Consider the following 22,765-nt stretch of genomic DNA (forward strand, 5'->3'; position numbering starts at 1 on the left):
ACCACCTTTCTTTGTGGGTATTGTTTAAAATTGTGGAGTTGTATTCAACTAAAATAATTGCATGTGTGGAACAACTTTTCTTTCCTCGTGTGCCCACAAATCTGCCCTCTGGAATGTGGAGGAAGGAGAGGAAGGGAAAGTTCTGTTGCACTTGTGGAAGACATTATGCAATTATTTATTTGGATATAACATGTGGTTTTCAAGATATCGGTTGCCTACTGCATAATAAAATGATGGTCTTGTTCAGGTTGTTGGTACTGGTGGCAACATAATGGATTGGACCCAGACTTGTCCCTGAGTAAATTGAAGGGCTATTTCCATTCATGCTAGGATCTGGGATGCAGTAGGGTCTTTCTCTTAGAGAAAGGGGCAAGTCCTCCCTTTACTACCTCCCATACTGTTTTGGAAGATCATCTAACTATGCACTCAATAGAATTCAAGTGGGAAAAAAGTCATTGGGTCTTCATTGCCTAAATTTTAGTAGCTTTTTATTATGCGTTATAGTTGTTGCTGACAGAATAAATGATGCCTGACTTTAGAACAATGTAAAATTAGTCCCTGCCATTATAAGCATAATTTGATGACCTCTTCCTCCAAATAATACAGGTTCTGATAAGTAGAAATTATGGAGTATAGGAAAATTAAGCTGGCATTTTCAGCATGGTGAATAAAGCTGTATCCCAGCAGCCCTAATGGGCATGCATAAATTTTGCATTCAGGAGTTTGCCTTATTCTTATTGATATTGGGTAGTGTTGCATGTGTGCAGCAGGGAATCATTAAAATAACATTTACACAGAAATATGTGTTCATTTTGGTCGTTAAAACTAATGCTGAGTTTGGTTAAACAATGTAATACGTTGTATTTAAAATGAATTTAAATGTGTAGTCTGGGGATCTTCTGCTTGCTGAAAATATAAGCGTAAAGGGAAACGTATATAAAAACATACTTTTTGAAGTATGCTTACCACTGTACTTTCTATAGTTTGGTTCTTTTTTTACATTTGGAATAGAGTCGCTTTCACTTATGGCGTACTGTTTGCCACCTGATAATTAAGTTAGTTCATTAATAACTTGCTTCACATGGTAGAATAATATTTTTTTACGTTTTTGGAAAAGTGCATCTAGTGGTCCGCACTTGCAATAATACTACTACTTTCTTTTTAATCCAGGTTTCCTTTCAGGCTCAATTCTAACTTGAAACATTACTTTTTGTACCGGGGCTCTCGGCAGTAGTTTAAAACTGTAGCGCCCTTCCCATTCTGTAAAGTGGATCCACATGATGAAACCACAGGGAGGCCACACTGCTGGTCCACTCACCCAGCTCCACTTCTTATCTCTGCATTTGAACAAATGCTTGAAGTGGGTAGGCAGTTGCACTTGTAGAGTCTCCTTCCATTCAATTGCCAGCTTGTACTTTGGGCCTTTTGATCATGTAGAAAAACCTCGAGAAATATAGCTGGCTTTCCCCTTCAGACCTTTGCTCGATGCTCAGAGGTGGAAGTGGAGCGAGGCAAGCGGGCAAAATGTCCATGGCCAACCACTCTAATTGTGTGTAGCCTGTTCACTTGGATCATGTGTGAAAGGGGCTTGTTTCTCTTAGAATTACGAATATCCTACTGAGAATTATGAGTATCTTACTGAGAAATGTTTGAAGTATCTTTTCAGAAGAATGTTGTGAACAGAGGTCATACTACGTCATTAAAAACTGCATAGGAATATATTGCTGCAGTACAGATGTGCACATTAAACGGTGGATTGGATCCATACTAACAAAATAATCATATGAATGTGTCCTCCAATGCATGTATGTATCATGTTTGCAGCCCAAGGGTGGAATCCAGAGCTGACCTCTCTACTGACAGAAGGCATTCATCAGAGGAATTGGGGTGGGAGGAAATTTTCAGTGATTCCTTGTCCATCTTGCTCCTCCTTAAATCTGCTTCATAGGATTTTGGGGCTACCATATTTTTGAAGGGCAGGGGGTTGGGGTTGCAGGTGGAGGGGGTATTACCAAAAATCACTGCCCTCCCACAGGCTCCCCATCTCTGTCCAACACTTAAACATTTTACTTTTTTGGAGAGTAATTCTCTTTTTCCTCCCCTTGCCCCTGCTTAAGTTCTTCTTTAGAATTTGAAGATCAAATTGTCCTTGACATGAGAAATTTTTTACAGTTATGCCCTTAGTGTGGAATTTGTTGTAGAATCAGGGCCTTCCATGTTTGCCAATCTACAATACCTACTTCAGTTCATCTGTGTTTACAGTGGATTAACAATTTATCTTTATGTAGTTAGCTATATATACTTCTTAAATACTGGTACATTTGTTGTACTTTATTCCTGTAAAGTTTTAAGAATTAGCTTCCCTTCTTTGTGTCTGTAAAAACAAAGGGTGGTCCCCTCCCCTAAATGCTAGATAAGGGTATAATTTAAAATATGCTAAATGGCTATATATGCTAAATTGAAATCATGTATTTTGTATAGCCATACCAAGAAATCTGAAAATGTTTTTCAACAAAGTAGTTACTAAAAATACAGTTGACAGTATTTGTTTCACCCTACATGAACTTGCTTCACCTCGAAGAATGGAAAGGGGAGTAAAGAATGACTTTTTGCATTTACTAACATAAATTTCTAGTCCATGAATATGCTGCTCGATTTGTTTACAAGAGCAATCTGTGCTATGTATTTTAAATAAAGTTAATTTTGAGTTGGTGTATCATTTTTAAAAAACTTGTCTTCGAACCCAACAAAATTATTTTGACTGTCCACATTCCACTTGGGTGACTGCTTATTTGAAAAAGATAGTCTGAACGTTGCGTTAGTATATTTCAAGAGACGCTGTATTTACAGTAACAAAACCATGGTTCAGATACATTTATTGCTTTACTCTGTTTGCAGAAGGCAGTACATTGTTGCAATCAGAACAGCTGTTTTAAAAATTGGTGCTTAAGTGAACTGTGTACAACCAGTGCTTCATTTTGTTTTCTTAAATGTTTGCAGCATGTTGGTTTTAATGTAAAGCTTATTGAAACACTTTGAATACCACCCCATTATTAATATTTTTAAATGATTTTTTCTTTCTTTCTGTTGCAGCTACACATCTGCTAATTCAGCCTTACAACATGAGTAGCGCTTGGACATCAAACTGTGAAGCTGTCTGCAGCCAGAATTTTTAGTATTAGCTACAGTTACACACCCCTTCAAAAGCCACAGAAAAAGAAATTGTTTGGCCCTTAAAGCCGTCTTCAGCTCTTCATAAATGATACGCTCCTTTTAGACATTTGGGGGCATCTCCCTTGCTCCTTGACAAGTGAGATTCCTTATTACAGAGGTATTGAGGGGGGTGGAGTCTTGTGGCCCTGCAGATGTTGTTGGACTCTCATCCACCCTAATCTGCATGGCTAGTTGAAGTCCAGCAATCTCTGCAGGACTGCAGGTTCCCCACTCCTCTCTTATTAACTTTGCTACATGCTTGTTAGCTATCCTACATCTACACAGTTTTCCTAGTGACAGTACTAAAATTCAGTCTCTAATGGACAAAACTTTTAAATGAATTCAGAACAGCAAATTGGGGTCTGATGTTTACTTGGAAAATGCCTGCTTTCTTTTTTGTAAACTTTCATTTTTGGCTGGCATGTCTATCCCTGCCACGTTCATATTCTCTTTATCAAAGTGATGAAAAGAAAAGACAAGGAAATGCCCATTGTGTTTGGAGAGTAAATTAAATACTCTTATTTTGTATTTGTAGAATTAAATTAGAGCTTTGTAAGCTGATACAGAATATAGCTAACCAGCTAGCTTAAGCCGCCCAGAGTGGCTGGGGAAACCCAGCCAGATGGGCGGGGGTATAAATAATAAATTATCATTATCATTATTATCATCTGTTAACTATTCCCATGTTTGTGCTATAGGCTTGAATTTTCCTATAGCAGACCAAGCCATAAATTGGTGTATTTGTCGAATCAAATTTCTGTTTATAGGTAGGATCACAATATAAATTTAACTTATAAATAAAGTTCTAAAAGAGCTCATTAAGAGCTAGTAACAGTTGTATAAATTTGGAATGACACAAATTGTCATTATTCCAGACTGGAGTTTTTTTAGATACAAAAATGTACTGGTTCAGAATTCAACACACACACACAAAAAATGCTTACAGGTTGTATGACATTAACTGAAAAATGAGAGTTAAATTGGAACAGAAATTACATAGCATAGAAATTACATAGAAATCAGGATGTGTCTACATAGTTTAAGCCTTTGTTCATAAAGATTTATTTCAGTTGGTGTTTAACTGAGTTTAGTCACTTGACAAAAGTGATGTACAGATCTGATAATTTGGGAGCCATCTTGATAGCCTGCTCCTTGTTTGTTGCTCCCCATCCCAGTCAATGAAAAACTGAGCAATAAGGAGTCCACCTTGGTGTTATCTTGTTTCTTTGCTTTTCTACCGTAATGCTCTTGCTGAAACAACAAATTCAGAAGCAGGCTTGCCCTTTTAAAACAATCAGAAAATATAGATTCATTTTAATTTACCTAAACATAATTGCAGCTGCTTCGTGAAAGATTGTGGCAGCCGCTGTCTTTTGTTCAGGACACTGGGAGCACTGCTGTGATTGATCAACAGTTATGTTTACGTGCTCAATAGTTGTTTTAGAACACCTTTCTTCTCTCTTGAGTGTGCTCAGCATCTGAGTGAGTGACTGCTATTGAAAGTACAATGCCCCATATTGCTGTTCTGAACACTTTCCCATATTGACCTTTTCTTTCTTAATTGGAATAGTCGCTGCTAGTATTTCAAAAGTATGAAATTAATTCTGATTCCAAACATAATGTCCGTAACCCAAAATGGGCAGGTGTTCCCCATAACCTTTTCAGGCATGGGGTGAATGGAACACTTTTCTATTTCTGTATGGTCTCCCTACATTGCAAATGTATTCCTCTTTATGCACACCAGAGATGCAAGATCATAAAGCCTGAAAGAGCTTTCTCTAGTCTGGGGATAGGCAGTGTGATGCCTGGCAGAGAGGGAGGGCAGGAGGACTATAACTCATCATCCCTGACAGTTGGCCTTGCTGATTAGGGTTGTGGAAGTTGTAATCACAAACATCCCAAGGGCACCATATTGGCTACTCTGGCCAGGTCTATTTGTCTGCCAGTTCCTTATCTTTTAAATATCCACGTTTCTATGAGGAGGAGCACTTTTTCTTATTTTTATTTCATTCCCTTATTGCTACATTTAGACATTCAATTTCTTATTTCTATCAGATTTTTAAATCAAAGAAATACAATTATTTTCACACTAAATCTGAACACATAGTCCTCCACATAGCTAGTTCAGCTTTCAGCAGATTGAATCTATGTAATATAACTTGTATATGGATTTATCAGACATACTTCATATTGTCATAATGGTATTTGCAATACGTTTTGGGATCCTTAAGCTGGAACATGACATTCTAGAATGTTTTGGTTGTGATGGAAAATGTCATGATTTCCCTGCCATAGAAAACAAAGCAAAATCAGTTCCTGGTCTTCAAATATGCTAGTTTTTATGGCCATCTTGGAAATTGTGATAGGCTCAAATTACGGACACAGTTACCTGACAGAAAATTTGGTTGAAACCACTAGTGCTTATTATCAGGTAATATGTTTAGTATGTATGAGCTGACAGCTGAGATTTGTTTCTTCCGCCTGAATGAAGCATAAAGAAATTATTAATGGAACACTACACCCCCACCCCCCTCTGATTGTTAGAAGCCAAATAGTCACACATGTAAGTATTGGCTGCAAACCCATACAGTAAAACACTAGTCCAAGTAACTATGAATGTGAATCTGTACTTGGAGTTATTTCACCCCTCTGAGCTTGAGCTATCTTTAGTGGTGCAATAGGAAGTGAAGTACACTGTTCTTACTCGTTTCTTACTTGACATAGTTTAGAACAGGCCAGTCATACTTTAGGATTTCATGCTCTATATAGTATTCTGGCCATGTATTGTGTACCTCAGCAGACCCCCCCCCCCAAAAGACAGGATTTATCGAGTATCAGGCAGGTCTATTGTTACTGTTATTGTTATTAGAGGAATGTGAGTTAGCAGTGTAGAACAAGACAAATACTAAGGTTATTGGGCCACTTCATTAGAATGGCTGCTTTCAGTTACTTGGAGCAACACACTTGGCCGGACTCATAGCATGTAATGGCAGGCTTGTCAGGAATTGTCTTGACAAAAAGGTCGTCCATGTTTGCATCTTCCTGATAAGATCTTAACACTAGAACTTACAAATCTTTGTGAATAATTTAAATTATATAACAAGTAAATTTGTGGGGGGAAAGTTACCCAAGCTAAGATGGAGCACTTTTAACATTGATTTTTGCTCTCTAGTGAGTACTTCAGGCTTCTTGTTATAAACATGAGGAAGGAATTTAACGTCATGTTAATTAAGGTGTTTGGGTGCAGGGGGAACGAAGGCTGCTTGTGCAGTGAGTTTTGGCTCACTCCTTATAGCTGTGCCCCCCCCACCTGTTCTGGTGGTTTCTCCAACCCTCCAGGGCAGATTTAGGTGGTGCAGAGAAGCAATGTGAAAAGTCCTGTTGCATGAGCCGTTGAAGACTGACCATAATTTTCTGGATTCCTGTTTTTGCCAAATGCTTGAAAGATAGAAATGCATATCCACCAGAAGGCTGCCCTTAAGTTTCCCTCAACTGTTTCAACTCCACCTTGTTTTCTATATAATTTTAAGGGGAAATTCAAAATACAAGAGCTTGGATGTCCATAAAATGGTACACCCTTCTCCCTTCCTAGAAAATAGAGAAAGTAAAGACTATTGATGAGTGCAAGGGGAAGTTAAGATTATTTATTGGTTTGGGTTATCTTAAGTTTCAATATTATGAAAAATGTAAGGTGCCCGTTAGGGCAAATATATATTAGGAGATTAATTGCAAAGTAGAATAGATCTATGAAAAGACCAACTTTTATTCTGTTTAGGAATGAAATTGTTTCTTGCACCTGAATTGTGAACTTCTGCTTCACTAACTTTGTTAGTTTGTGGCAGTTGCAGCCATGCTTGTTTAATGGTCTAGATAAAGCTGCATTTTGAATAATGCAAGGATATAAAATGTGATGTGATGCCCAGTTGGCCAGCTTAGGTCCTCTTTTGCTAATATTTTGGTGATGTATGACAATTTGATTATATTTTTCTGTTGTGCTGCATCATTTTGTACTATGAGAGGCGTAGCATATTTGGAGGGGCACATATACTTTTAAAGGTGTATAAGCAACTTTAACAGTTTCTTTTCTGGGTCTATTTGATAGCCGAAAAATTATTTGATATCCAAACTGCTACATTTCTAAATTAGTGTGACAAGATCCAATTTTGGTGTCACCTTGGCAACTCCTACCATGTTGTAAGGCTGGAGCAGTGGATACAATCTCCAACAAGCTGAGTGGAGCCAGTGCTGCAGTATACTCCCTTTAAGATGTGATGTTTTTACAGTCAAGGAAATGTAAAATCTTAAGCACATTAAGTCATGTGTTTTTTCTTGTTTCAGGTTTATGGTAGGCTGTGGCAGGTGTGATGATTGGTTTCATGGTGACTGTGTTGGCCTGAGTCTTTCTCAAGCACAGCAAATGGGAGAAGAAGACAAAGAATACGTATGTGTAAAATGTTGTGCTGCAGAAGACAAAAAACCCGACCCAGTCAATCAAAATATACCGGATGCACAAGTGAAACCGGAAACAACACAAGAAGGTAGAATGATGGAGTGTGAAAAGCCTGGAATAGCAAAACAAATCTCCATGTGTCCACAAAGTAAAACCAAGCAGGGAGAAGAGACTGTGAAGCACAAGGTCAAAATTTTTAAAAGGGTAAGAAATGCTATTGTAGTTGCTATATAATGATGATGATGATAATAATAACAACAGTAACTTTGGTAGGCTCCTGTAATTTTTTATGCCATTTATAAGACAAGGGGATACATAATCTCTTAACACGGTTTAAGGAATTTGCATATATTGACTGAATTCTATACAATTTTTGAACAAGGCTCATTGGATATTATGTATATTGACTGGGAAATGTGCATCATTCCATCCTCATGAATGGATTATGAACACATGCACTCTGAACCCTGGTGAATGTGCAGAATGTCTGGTGATTATGTACTTTAACAACTTGAATTACCCCAAACATAAAAATAAATATTCTGCCTATCTGCACTCCCAACGTAGAGAAAAATAACGAATGACAGCTCTCCGAATTCTTTGAGGAATGTATGGTGTGAATGTGAACCTCACAGAAGGTTCTCTGCTCTGGTGAGCCTTTCATGAATAGTGGTATATAAATATTTTATGAATAAATAAACTTGTGGCCTCATGTTTCAGTGCATTAGGTGTTAATATTCTGTTTTGGGACCTTTTGCTGGGCTTCATAGGCAGAGATGCTAGAAATTTATGTTCATTTAAACGAAACTTCAGTGTGCAAAATTTCCTCTGTTTTTTTAATCTACATCTAATTAACACACACATAAAACTGATCATTCTGTTAGAAAGGACTGCAGTCCAAATTCGTTCTAAGATTTCTTAACACTTGTTGCAGGAATCTGGTGATGGAAAACCAGTATCAGAATGCAGAGATTCTGAAATGAAAAAAAGGCAGCAAATTCCTGTTAGGAAAACAGGACAAATGGTTGCATGTCCTCAGCGATCATCGGAAGACAAACACGAAAGAATGAATAAAGACAATCTTAATGTCTCTTGTTCAAGTGAAAGCACAACAAAAACCGGTAACTAAAAATTTTGAGTTGCTTTTTTTTAAACAAAAACAAAATCACATTTAAAATATAATGTTAATACTGTACATGGAATGAAATATATAAGTGCTCATTTTAAATACCGCTGTGTGGGTTGCAGCTTAACCTAATAATGGAAGACTTGGACTCCTAAAATATTGCTTTCATTGCTGGAAATAAATATTGTGAAGGGGGACGGCCACTAAGGGCTCACTGGACTTGGGTGCCTATAGTGACAAGAGAAGGCAAGTTGCTTCCTCATGCAGGCTTTAGGATCCTACAAACCAGGTCTTTAATAAAGCATACAAAGCTATGGTCTACAATTTGGATTCTTTAACATAAATTTCATTAAAGAAGGCTGACTTTTAATGGAAAGTATTTAGGATCAGTTGAGTAATTTGCTGTCTGTCCAGTAATTTCTAATAGAGATGGACTTGGTTTACAGGTGGTTGTTTTTTTTAGTAAGACAGTGCCTAATATTGTTTTGTACTAATCCCAACAGGATAATCAGTTGTGTAGATCCAAAATTACGTAATTGTATGTTCTTTCAAATGTAACAACGCCTTCCCTTCAACCTTGTGAAATTTCAAATTCAAGTTATTAAAGCTATCCCATGATGTGACATTTATATTTTAATGCAGGTGTTCAGGATAAACAGGAAGTAAAGAAAAAGAAAACGGAGAAAGGAGGAGCAACCAGTAATGTACACCCAGCTCCTGCCTCTGCATCCAAACCTTCCGCTGATCAAATAAGGCAAAGTGTTCGGCAGTCTCTTAAAGAAATCCTGGAGAAAAGGTGCAGCCGACAAGCTAAACAAATTGTTAATGTCTCAAGTGTTATTGTTTCATGGTGGAAACCAAACCAAACCAAACCAAAAACATATGATGTGTGTATTTTTCAGGCTTGCAGACTCAACACTGAAGATTCCTGAAGAAAGAGCAGCAAAAGTTGCAACTAAAATTGAAAAAGAACTATTTTCTTTTTTCCGAGATACTGATTCCAAGTATAAGAATAAGTACAGAAGCTTGATATTCAATCTGAAAGATCCCAAAAACAATGTAGGTGATGTTATCTATGTTTGATACACATTCTGAAATATTTCCATTAGTGCTTGACTTTCTTAACGGGGTTGGTGTGAAAAAATATAACCTGCTTATGGTTCCCTTCTCTCCCCACCCCCAAAAGTGCTGGCAGTGTTGTCTTTCAGTTATTTTGGTAGCATATCCAAATTGAATAATATTTGTGACTGACGATTGGTAGAGTCTAGTCCCACTGTTGACCCATGGAATAACTCTTGTTTCAGCAGGCATCTCCGCTAATGTAATAGAGGAGTGGAGCTTATTTCCTCCCTCCCCTTGCAATCCTCTGTGGTATCACTCTCTGTTAAAACCTGGTGGTTGTGGGTGGAGAAGGGGCTGCAATGGGATTGGGAAACTTCTAAAAACATTTCTTCTTTTCTTGTGTTAGTGGAGGAATTTTGTGGGTCAAAAGCTGTTATGTGAGTGGAACAGCAGCATTGGATTCCACCTGAAAAAACGTGGGTCAACCCAATCTATAAGCTCACTTCTTTATGATTCCTTGCTATTGTTGTTCTCTGTTGACTTCTGTAAAACTAAAGTATTGCTGAAAGGTACTTAGATATGCCTGCTGATCAAGTCTGCCAATGAAATAAGTTGTCTGATAAATCTCCCAACTTTCTGTGTGTTCTGGGAAGTTTCCATTCCTGCATTCTAATGCTTCTTGTTATGTTTAACTATACAAAATTCTACAAAGGACCCATGTGTCTATTTCTTTGTTCACCTAATTTAAACTACCAGCACCTCTTCAAATCTTTTTCCTTGATGAGAATTTCATTTTTCAATAACTATTGTTTGAAAAATCAGCCACTGAAAACTCACCTGAGTTTCTTTTTTTGAGATGTGTCCTTCAGGCTAGCAAAGAGATCATTAGTTGTTTTGTTTTTTTTTTTAAAAAAACCCCATTAAAACATGCTAAGGATTTTTAAAGAATCTGACTTCACTTTGTGAAATGGTGGATCCATTAAGGACATTAATGTACAACTATTTGTATCTCTGTGTAGAGAGGGCAGTTTTTAAAAATGATATACAGGTGAGACTGAAAAAACCCAATTTTCTTTTCTGGTTGAAATTGAATTAGAAGCAATTGAATTTTTTTAATTGTTAGCTATAACTAATTACTGATTGTTTTCCTAGATACTGTTCAAAAGAGTATTGAAAGGTGAAGTAACTCCAGACCATCTCATAAGAATGAGTCCGGAAGAGCTGGCTTCCAAAGAACTAGCTGCATGGAGGAAAAGAGAAAACAGACATGTATGCTTAATCTACAGTTATTTATTTAATGGATCACCTGTTTCCTAGTGCTAATCAATACAAATTTCAAAACTTTCCACTTATCTTCTGTGTTTCCCATTCAGCATCTGAATGGCTTTTTTCTCCAATGAGCAACCACAGTGAATTTTAGGTGGTTGATTGTGTTGTAACTGCAGTGTGAATTTATAAGGGCTTGTTGAAATCACTTACAGCTAAAATACTTTTGAAAATAGAACAACAAAAAGAAGAAGCACAAAATTCTTTGTAAAACATGAGCTTAATTGATCAAAAAATGTTGATCTGTGGGATTGGTACAAAGTGGCAAAGGGAAAATATTTTACTGTTCCTAAATTACAAGCAGACCTGTAGATTTCCAGAATCCCTGCAGAGAATTGATGTGATAGATACATGTGTTCTCTGTTCATACAGTTATTGTACATTTTTTCCCACCTGATAGGTTCTCTCTAGACCAACTTGTGTCTGAGCCTGGGGCAGATTGCTTCCTCACCCCCAACCGTGTTGCCAAGTACATCACTTTAATTAGTCTTACAGAAGTGAATATTTTCCAGGGGGAAATAAAGGGATGCATTTGACAAGAATGTGTTGGGTAGGCCCTATTGCACCTCTGGCACTATCGTAGCCTTTGCTTTCTTCCAAAGAAGTGAATACCTACAAAAATAAAACCAAAATCTTTGGTGGCAGCATGCTCCAAACCTCCCATTGATGCTGCTTAAAGCCTGTTCAGTGTGGCTCTTATTATTGGTTTGGAACTTGCTTATCAGTGCATGGTTTTGAAATAGTTCATCCTTGATCCAGTGACCGGCTTTCTACCGAATACAAGAGTCATCCTCCAGAAGTGTAGCCATTCCATTCTTGGAAGCTGAGGAAATTGGGAGATAACGGCTGAATTTAGACGGTTTGCTGTGGTTTAGCAGAGAGCAAGCCTCAGGCTTGTCAGCTTCCTTTACCTCTCTCCTTTTCTGGTATGGCTGTGAGAGCAGGGTGGGAGACTGAAAGCTTTCGCTTCTGTTTTTAGCTAACTGCATTATGCCCCAAACACATACCGACTTCAAACGGTGGCAAGAAGTTGTCCTGTTTCAATAACTCGTAATTAAGTACAATTTAGGATGCAGGCATAATGTGAAATTAATTGGAAATGGAAATGGGAGCTTCCAGTTGAAGGGGAGAGGAAGGGAAAGTGCATGAGCTCAAGTCTCCTGCATGTAGTGCTCGACTATAGTTCAGCTTTACAGCCAGGCCCATGCCTCTGGCTGTGAAGCAAACATGGAATAATTGTATCCACCATCTGTTGCTCTCTCTAGATCTTCTACCTATTCTTCATTCTAAACATCCAATGAAGGGGGAGGACTCTAGTTTTCATCTCTTGGACAACTGTCTTCTCTAACTTAGGTTTCATCTCCCATTATCCTCACCCAGCATGTCCAGTATTCAGGGATTATTATGGGAGTTCCAATTCAGCAACCTTTCCACCCATATTTTGGGGCTGCTTCTGGTGAGGTTTTCATAGGTTTTCACACTGTATATCTGTTCTGTTCTTTGTTGTTTCTTGATAGACAATTGAAATGATTGAAAAAGAGCAGAGGGAAGTCGAAAGGCGACCAATCACAAAAATTACTCATAAAGGAGAAATCGAAATTGAGAGCGAGGCACCGGTAAAAGAGCAAGAAGCACCAATGGAAATTCAGGTATCACGGCAAAAATATTGTTTTTTTAATGAAATAAGTTGCTGCATATTTGTTTAAAATGAACAATGCATTGGTTCTGTTAAGATAGATAAAATGTCTGGGCTGAGACAAACCATAACCTTGGGTTTGGGTGTAACACAAGCCAAACCATGTCTTAGCCCCAAGAAGCACTGCAGCAGCAGGACTGGGGGAGGAGTGTAGCAGTTGCAATCTGGGCACCTACTCATTTGCATTAAGCTATGGTTTGGCTTAGCATTACCTGTGGGCTGGACCTCTGTATGTTGTGACTCTGATCATAAAGTTGTATTTTTATTCTATATAAAATAAAATTGTATTAAAAAAATGTCTGTCTCTCCTTGTTTAGGAAACCCCTCCAGTTAAGATTGTGGAGAAAACGGAACAGATTGAAAAAGATAAAGAAGTGGATGAATCCGCCACTCCTGATACAACAAGTCAACATAAGAACCATCTGTTTGACCTCAACTGTAAAATTTGCATAGGTAGTATTAACTTTTGCATGCTTAAAAACCAGTTGAGAAGTGTGGGGGCTGCAGAAGTTGAACACCTGCAGAGCCACAGGTTCCCCACAGCTCCTGTTATGGATAGCTAGCTCTTAATTTCAGTGAGAGTAGCAATGGGAGTGGCGCAGTCTGATAAACTGTCCATTTATTTTCTATCAGCCTCTCATTGTATCCTTATAACAGCTGAAAGACAGTGACTTGTCCTAGGTCACTTTGTGAGTTTCTGTGGCTGAGTGGGAATTTGAACTGGTCTCCCTTGTTCTACTCAGGCATGTTAACTAATATACCACTCGGGTACCTGCTTTTTTTGCAGCATGCAGTGTGATCTTGGAAATTCATCCTGCTTCTGACTGGGGACTATCAGATCCTTTTTCTCTACCATTAGCTTTATCACATTGGTGCAGTTTGGCATAATGCACTAAACTATGGTTAAAAGACTGCACCTCAGTGAGTCTTTGTTTTGCGTGTTCCTCCAACCACCCTGTGGTCTGATGTGGCGGGAGGGAAGAGATCAGAAAATTCTGTTTTATATTAACCAGTTTAGTCTGAATTCTAAACTTTAGTTAATCTTAAGTGTAGCTAGTTGAATCGAGCCAAAAGTTTGTTGGAAGTTCGTTGAAGCAAATTAACTGCAATTAAGAATAACTGCAGCCTGTCTAGGTTCAAATGACACAAGAAGGTTATTTATATATAGTATAGTATAGTGTATTTTAAAGTGGGGTTTTACAGTTTTTAGGGGTTTTTAAATGTTTTATGTAGTTTTTATGTAGTTTTGTGGTAGTTTTATGGTAGTTTTAATGTAGTTTTTCAATTTCATTGTTCCACATGGGACAATGACAATAAAGATATCGTTATCGTTATAATGTAAGCAAGTGCTTGTGAACTTTTCCACACTGCTGTACCAGATAGAGACAGGACAGGGTGCAAGTCTTAGGCTTCCTGTGACTTGTTCTCATTTCTTTAGGAAATCTGTATTTTCATTAATAATTACCTGAAAATGGTTGGATAGTTGGGCAAATTAGAGAAATGTACAAAGCCTCTGGGTTTAATTTCAGTGAGCAAGGTTTTTAAGCATTATAGTAAGAATTGTAATTTAGTGTTAAGATTAGGGTTTTTTTCTAATCTGGTATGGTTTAAACAGCGAAGCTTTCTAACTTGCCTTTTCAAGGTCGAATGGCACCACCTAGTGATGACCTTTCTGGGAAAAATGTGAAAGTGTCTGTTGGCGTTGCCCGTAAACCATCAGACAATGAAGCTGAAAGCATAGCGGATGCACTTTCTTCAACAACAAACATTTTGGCTTCAGAATTATTAGAGGAAGATACAGAATTGCCAAATCCAGCACTTGCCTCTGCTTCAGGCTCTAGGTAATAATTTTGTGGTTGCTGCCAGTCACAGAGAATTGTGGCTGCTGTCCCTAGTTAATATTATGTTCATAAATAAGTGGAAACTACTGCATGGAACCCCACTGTACACAAACAAACAAAAGCAGCCTTCATGCTTACTTTTAAAGAAGCTTACTGACCCACCTGTGTGTATTCCAAGTACAACTCTTTTTTTAAAAAATGTGATTGTTTTCCTTGTTACTAACTGTCTTGGTGGTTTTGCCATTATATTTGTAGCAAAACTGGAAGAAAACAGATTGAGATTATTACTAGTCTTGCACATAATTCTCTCTGTTAATGTTGCTGCCCCAGCCAGTGTCCCTACTGCCATCCTCCCCCCACCACCCTTGCAGTAGACTAGACTGTTTTGCATTTATTATATTTTCCACACTTTTGTCCTACAGATCAGAAATGCCTGGCATGGTTGAAAGTGAAGCACTATTTCTGGCTCGCCTGAACTTCATTTGGAAAGGCTTTATCAACATGCCATCTGTTGCAAAGTTTGTTATCAAGGCTTATCCCATCTCTGGCTCTTTTGAAAGTTTAACAGAGGTAGTATGTATACACTCAATGTTGTGTTGTCGCTTTCCTTGGAAACTTTTCCAAATTTTCTTTTCATTGCGAACAACTAAAATTTGAATATGGCATTGTGAATGCAGAGTACTTAAAAACACCAAGAGATGTTGTTTATTCTCTCTTATTTTAGAAAGGGTTTCAATCATAGCACTTTGTTTAACAGACACTTCCATCCCTCATGCCCACTCTTTTTGTGGTAATACATCAACAGGTGTATCAGAGACTTAAATGAAGATCTCCAGCATGTACACTTTTTAGCTAGCTTTTTTACTTACTGGCTTTCTATGAATTCGTTTCTATAAATTCCCATGCACTCAAAAGGCAGTAGAATTTTTACTTCCTCCCTTCACTCATCATTTGAAATAATGTGCCTTCTTTTATGAATCATGAGTGATACTGATTTTTCTCATTTAGCTGTACTTTCATAGCAGTACTTCTCTATGGTAACTTCTTTGAGATGTTTTAAAAGCATAGTAAGTATTTGAAGAGTAGCTATTATTTTACAATGTATTTTACAATGTTATAAAATTACAATGCATAATTATTTCCCCCTCCCATAGGATTTGCCAGATAGCATCCAAATTGGTGGCAGGATATCACCCCAGACTGTTTGGGAATATGTTGAAAAAATAAAAGCCATGGGGACAAAGGTAAAACCAAATTTGTTCTGGTCCTGGAAATGTATGGTGTTAATTGTCCCCTGTCTCCACTCAGTTTAAATATTTTTTAAAGGCACAGTTTCCTGCTGCTACTCTTACTATTTGGCATAAATTCACTACTGCCATTTGTGCAGGATGCAGCACAGAACATGGACAAGATCAGGGATTCTCAAACATGGATCGCCTGCTGCTTTTGAACTACAGTCCCCATCATCCCTTACCACTGGTCCTGTTAGCTAGGGGATGATGGGAGTTGTAGTCCAAAAACAGCTGGAAACCCAAGGTTGGGAAACCTTGGTCTAGATGGACTGACCATTGGTCTGATCCAGCAGGCTCTTTTTATGGAAACACCTAGTCCTTCTGAATGATAAAGCCTAACAAAACTACTCTCTATTTGGTGATAAATGAGTAGATGTGGATGTTTAGCACATTTTCAGCATATTTTCCTATGATATGAAGACCACATGACTGGAGTGAAGTGATAGTAGAAGGCACGCTGGCTACAAAGCATGGACAGTCATGCAGAAATATTCATAGTCCTAAAAATATTTTGCAGATCCAATTGCGTCTCTGCAAGTAATATTTTCATAGTGCTGGAGTGGGGAGTTATTATTTTTTACTAAAGATATTACAAGATTCTGCATGCGCAATTTCTGAAAGTTTTGTGCACAGAGAACTTCAGCTTAGTCTACTGATCAGATCGGATCTGATTTAATTTATCTATAAGAAGCACAGACTTCATACAGTGTATACATTTCAGGGCTGCTTTATTCAAAAGGCAGGCTGCACACCTCCAAAAATGAATCCCTGTATAAGTTGGTTCAAATGGCTGAAGTTCCCTCCTTCATAAGTACTGTTGTTTTAAGATTGCTTCACACCCACAAGTGGCTTGCTGGGCTGGCCGCTTGCTGAGAAATCCTTCAAAAGCTTTGCCAAAAGCTGTGGAGAGGCCTCCTCTTCTTGGCTGCAGCTTGTAGTAACCAGGACTGCCCTTCTTTACCTGGAACTGAAGTCTCTGCAGTGTCAAATTCTCCTTGCTGCAGTAAGTACCTGAAAGTAAGATGATGATTGCTGACTTTCCCCTCTCCTCTCCTGCCCTGCCACCAAGTACTGAATTCTGCTTTAGAGAACTAGTTGACAAATTGTAAGTTAATTTGTGCCACTCCCTTCTCCATAGGAAATCTGTGTGGTTCGTTTTACCCCCGTGACAGAAGAGGATCAGATTTCATACACTTTGCTGTTTGCATACTTCAGCAGCAGAAAGCGTTACGGTGTAGCTGCAAATAACATGAAGCAAATCAAGGATTTATATATCATCCCTTTAGGTGCCTCTGATAAAATTCCACATCAGCTGGTGCCTTTTGATGGTCCTGGTAGGTAACAAAAGTTGGCCGTTTTACATGTTAGTGATGGAGATCTTGTTTTTGACATTTATACAGTTGAGGTTCATTTTGATTATCCCCCAAACTGGATAGCTTGAAGCTTTTACAGTGGTACCTCTGGATGCGAACAGGATCCGTTCCGGAGCCCTGTTCGCATCCTGAAGCAAATGTAAGACACGTTTGCATGTGCGCGGGTTGCGTTTCGCAGCTTCCGCGCATGCGCGTGACGTCATTTTGAGTGTCTGCGTGAACGGCGAAACCCGGAAGTAACACGCTCCGTTACTTCCAGGTCGCCGCAGAGCGCAACCCTAAAATATTTAAGCTGAAGCGTATTCATCCCGAGGTATGACTGTATTTTGAGAGCGCGCATGAAGCTTGCAAATGTCACCCTCATTGAGAAACCTCGCCTTTCAGTTTTCCCCCTCAACAAGCATGCATTAGTGCTTCCTGTTGCTCATGAATAAAGCAAACTTATCTTTATTTAACAGGAACTAATTATTTTAGAGTGTATAGGAATTCTACTTACAGGGAGCAGCCCTTGAGAGAGACATGGGGAAATTTGACTACTTGGAGCAGCTGAGTTTTCTGAGATTGCAGAGGCATAGATAAGCTTTTTGGTAGAAATAGTTTTTTTCTCTCCTGAAGTGTATGTGTATCTTATTAATTATACCATTGTGGTTCCCTGACTTCCAAATGCAGGTATTGAAGTGCACCGACCCAATTTGTTGCTGGGGTTGATAATTCGTCAGAAGCTGAAAAGGCAGGCCAGTTCTGCCACTAGTACGAACCCTAGTCCTGCCGAAGAGAGTCCTGAGAATTTGCCCCCAGAAAAGAAGAGTAAACTGAGCAAACCTGAAGTCCTTCATTCTGAATCGGTGGAAAAAGAAGATGAGAACGACTTCTTCAACTCCTTCACAGCTGTATTGCACAAACAAAGGATCAAGTCGCAGCTATCGAATACCGAAGAAACAACTGTGAGTGAGCCTGCTGTGGAAAGCATCAAACTTGAACCACCAAAGCCTCTGCGGTTCCTTCCTGGAGTTTTGGTTGGATGGGAAAATCAGCAATCTGCTCTTGAGCTAGCAAGCAAGCCATTGCCAGTTGATGATATTCTTCAAAGTCTTTTGGGCACTACGGGGCAGATGTCTGAACATATCCAGCCAGCAGTCAGCCAGCTTGCTAGTGAAGATCTGCCTTTATTAGATAAAAAGGCCAGCATAAAAGAAGAACTAAGGGACATTCCTATAGTATCTGCTGGAACTGAAGAAACGAAGGGGAAAAAGGACAGTTCAAAAGAACCAGTTGATAATTTCTCTGCAGTTGATACACCAGTAGCCGATGTCTCATGCTCATCTGAAAATCTGACAAGCATAAGTCTTAAGGGCAAACCACCAGATGTTTCTACAGAAGCATTTTTAGCAAACCTAACTATTCTGTCACAGAACAAGGAAACCAAAGAGACTCCTGAAAGCAGTCTAAGGTTGGGTGACGGTGCTAATGTTTCTCAGGAAAGGACCACAGATTTTCCCGTCTCAGCGAGCACAGGGAAAGGAATTGGGAGCAATAATGGCGGCATAGCATCTGTTGATAGTATGACACTGAATAGTTCACAGTTCATCAATCTTAAAAGGGATCCAAGGCAAGCAGCAGGACGAGGCCTACAGAACAATGCTTCAGAAAATGATGGGGACAGTATTAAGTATGAAGAAATGCAGAATAGTCAACAACCGGACACTTTAGAAACTGAACAGGCTAAAGTAGATAATAAGCAACTGTCAGGAAATGACCTAGCCTCAGATCGGAGCGATAGTCAAGAGTGCAAGAAGTTGTTGGTTTCAGCTGCATCTACAGCAGACAGTGTGTGCTCCTCACAGCCAGAAAATACAAATCTGTTGGGTGAAGAAGCACTGATGCAAGGCACCGAGGCACTACATCCCATTAGAAGAGGATTATTGACACCACCGTCATCATCTCAGTTTGAAGCAGATAATGCCAGCAGTTCTGAATTCAGTACCAAAATGCCCAGCCCTGTTGCAAGTGGAAGGTTTTCACCAATCAGGACTCCGCAGCCAAATTTTCAGCACACCAAAACTTCTCCACCTGGCTTTCAGTTTCAAGGGGCTGTTGCCCCTAATTTCCCTCCCCAAAACAATCCTGTCTTTGGCTTTCCTCCTCATCTGCCCCCTCCGCTCCTCCCTCCTCCAGGCTTTGGCTTTGCTCAGAACCCTCTGATGCCTTGGCCCCCCGTTTTGCACCTGTCAGGTCAGCCCCCACATTTTGTTGGACCAGTTACGCCAGTGCCACCCCTGGCTCAGAAACAGCCAAGATTCTCAGGGCCAGAACACTTTTATCAGAGTAGAGACACCCGGAGGCCAGAGAGGCGTCACAGCGATCCTTGGGGTCGCCAGGGTCCCCATGTGGAGAGGGCATTTGGTAGGAGGAAAAGTGACCAGCACAGGCAGAGGTTTTACAGCGAGACCCACCACCAGAAAAAGGGCAGGCATGAATGGGAGCCGGATTCCGAAAGAAATAGGCATAGAGATAGAAACCAGGAAAAAGAGAGAGAGAGGAAAAGCAGGGAGGAAGGGCATCGGGACAAAGAGAGGTCGCGGCTTTCACATAGTGACAAAGACTCTGAAGGCAAATCCAGAGACAGTAGGAATCTTGACAAGAAGGAAGCGCCTAAAAGTGAAGAGTGTGCTCAGGAGAAGGACAAAGAGAGAGAGAAAAGTAGGGAGAGGCACAGAGAGCGAGAGAGCGACAAGCCCCGAGATAGACATCAAAAAGATAGGGACCACAGTGACCGGGGGAAAAACAAAAGGTAAAAGTAGCGGGGAAAGGGGTCCACAGCCTATCTTATAAAGTTTATAATATACAAGAAATAATCTGTTTTAAATATGTCCTAAAACTCTGTAAAAATATATGCTTGGGTATCAGTTGTGCCATCAGTTCTTTCTTTTAAAAAAAATATCCAGTGTTTAATGTTTTGTAGAGACAAGTCTTGTTGGGTACCAACCAGTGTACCGCTTGCTCATTTACTTTTACATTCAGCCGCCCTAGGAGCAGAGGTTGAATTGTTCAAAATTTTACGTTGCTTGTATAGACAGTAATTTAAGGGTTTTCCTTTGATATGCAATAAAAAGTGCATAAAGGCTTCAGTTGACATATTTGCAGCCTTTGGTGATTTGTGCTCGCTGTTTGAAGATGCTCCAGTAAATATAAAGGAGAATTTTGTATCATTCACTCTTCTTAGATTACACTGACTTAAAAAGAAAAGAAAAGAATGTGACACACTCTTCAGAAACCCAAGTTTGAATGCAGTATACAGCATACTTGAATGGTGTTGAAGACTTTCAAAAGACAAGCAAAATGAAAAAAGAGCAGTATTTATCATCATATTCCCACCCCTATGCATCTGAAACAGTTTTTGAGCAGAAATTAGAAGGCTGCACGGTCCAAATTTTATTGCTTATAGGGTACACATTTTAATAAGGTCCCCCCACACCTTTTAGCCTTTATGCTATAATTTGTATTAATTTCCCAACCATTTCTCTTGCTTCAAAAACTTGAATACCTAAGCTTGTACATGACATTGTGTTTTACTATCCTTTATATTGTAAAATGTAAATATTTTAAGGGATATTTTGATTCTACAAATGATAAAAGCCTTCTCACAGCTGTTGTTTGATTGGTTTTAATAGATGTGAAGCAATAGGCTAAACTGATATAACAGAAAGATGTATAAATGTGGCTTGACTGGTAATTTTTAACAACCCTAGGGCTTTTAATAAATAGATCAGTAAAATTTTGTGATTTTCTGTGGAAAATTATAGTATATTGCTGTTTCTGTTGGATACCATTGCACTATTCTGTTCCAACATCCTGTTTTGAAGTATTTAGTAAAATTAAGAGCATTGTGGATAAAGAACCTTCTTGAGTAAGATCGCCTTACCTATGAACATAAATTTTTTGCACTTTGGTATCAAAATAAACTTCCTTTCAATAATATGTGATTAAAGCAAATCGTTAGGCTATTTTAAAATCCTATTTAAATATAACAGCCGGTTTGCAAACCTTGCACATGGCTTTATATAGTCAAATTAAAAATGCTATACAGTACAATGCTTGATGGTAGCTTTTATTTAAAGATGTGACTATCCAGATTGTTGGCTTTTAAGAAACTTTTTTTTTTAGCACAATGTATATGTTAAATAGAAATTCAAGATCATGGCAATTCTGATGTAAATTATTGCTGGGGAAGGAGGGAACATTTGCAACTATGTCCAGCACAGTTGTCTAAGCGAATGTAGAATGTCACCTTCTGGGACCAAGGTATCACCCTCAATCCCGCAACTGAGCTTTGTTTTGTTTCCCGAGCACTTGTGAACACACTCTGGTCAGCAGGACTTCTCAGCTAGTTTGTCTTCCAAGACCAGCTGGGAATCCTGCTGTCTTTCTATCCCCCCACCCAACAGAAAGTAGAAAAGAAGCTTATTCAACATAGAGGCAGATCATCTTAGACTTAACATAACCATTAATGAAGGCTGTGAGTGGAAGAAGCACAGGTAGGTTTATTAATGAATATTCCAAGTGTCCTGATTTTGAATAGTTGTCAGGGTGGGGATTGTTCAGAATTTGTATGGTGAGAATTTGACTTGAGCAATCTGCAAAGGGGAACCAGTCATGTTTATTGTGTAGCCCTGCATTCATGCTCTCGTGTCTCAAGTAGAGTTTGTGTTTGTACAAATGGAGCAGATTTCTCTTTTTTGTTTCCTCTTATGCCTGTGTTTCACAGCAGTGACCTGACCTGTTCATGCCTTTTATTCTCTGTGTTTTCTTATGGGCTTAGAATAAAGTCTGGTAGGTTAACTGGTGGATGGTATTGGAGTACTGAGGGCTATGTGAAGAATTTTCCTTTGAAATTCTGGGCAAGCAGTTATCAGAGTTGCATGAGTACAGCTACTAATATTTAATGTAGTAGTAGTAACTGTGTCTGAATACCTACCAACCTGTGCTCTGAAATCAGCAAGGGAGGTCCTGCTTTTGATCCTGCCAATGTGAGAATATGGTGGCCCATGATTATGGCGACCTAAGACAGGGCTTTCTTGGTGATGGAATTCCTTCCCTAAGGAAGTGTGGTTGTCTCCCACCCTACTCCTTTTACGCATTAGGTGAAGGCATATTGGTTTCAAAGACATTGTGCTTGTTGTATTTTGCTTCTGATTTTCTTTTCTAGTTGTATTTGGTAGCACTTTGGAAGCTCTGGGAAGGAAGGGCAGTACATAAACACAGAATCTTAATCATAGTATTGTAATAATGATTTGGTGTTTGGTTTGGTTTCCTGGGGAGGCAAAGAGAATGCAGTCAAAGACCTTGCATAGATAGCAAAGGTCTTGCACTGTTTTAAGGCCCTTGA

The 22,765-nt window shown here is 39.0% G+C and overlaps 1 protein-coding gene across 16 annotated transcripts in view; it reads left to right on the forward strand.

Moving 5' to 3' along the window:
- The window catches only part of PHF3 (PHD finger protein 3), a 45,149-nt gene extending 23,678 nt beyond the window's left edge, over window positions 1-21,471 (forward strand). For 15 of the 16 annotated variants that reach the window (XM_081856670.1, XM_081856674.1, XM_081856664.1 and 12 more), the window contains 12 exons: window positions 7,552-7,867; window positions 8,598-8,784; window positions 9,432-9,585; window positions 9,692-9,848; window positions 11,004-11,120; window positions 12,695-12,826; window positions 13,191-13,326; window positions 14,516-14,714; window positions 15,137-15,287; window positions 15,869-15,958; window positions 17,145-17,340; window positions 18,049-21,471. In XM_081856670.1, the coding sequence (XP_081712796.1) occupies window positions 7,552-7,867; window positions 8,598-8,784; window positions 9,432-9,585; window positions 9,692-9,848; window positions 11,004-11,120; window positions 12,695-12,826; window positions 13,191-13,326; window positions 14,516-14,714; window positions 15,137-15,287; window positions 15,869-15,958; window positions 17,145-17,340; window positions 18,049-20,174 (3,961 nt within the window). In that variant the 3' untranslated portion in view covers window positions 20,175-21,471. The remainder of the gene's footprint in view (window positions 1-7,551; window positions 7,868-8,597; window positions 8,785-9,431; window positions 9,586-9,691; window positions 9,849-11,003; window positions 11,121-12,694; window positions 12,827-13,190; window positions 13,327-14,515; window positions 14,715-15,136; window positions 15,288-15,868; window positions 15,959-17,144; window positions 17,341-18,048) is intronic. The other variant, XM_081856673.1, reaches the window with a different exon arrangement.
- The last annotated feature ends 1,294 nt before the right edge of the window (window positions 21,472-22,765 follow it).

Source organism: Podarcis erhardii, assembly GCF_964252035.2.
Source record: "Podarcis erhardii genome assembly, chromosome: 3".
NCBI lineage: Eukaryota > Metazoa > Chordata > Lepidosauria > Squamata > Lacertidae > Podarcis > Podarcis erhardii.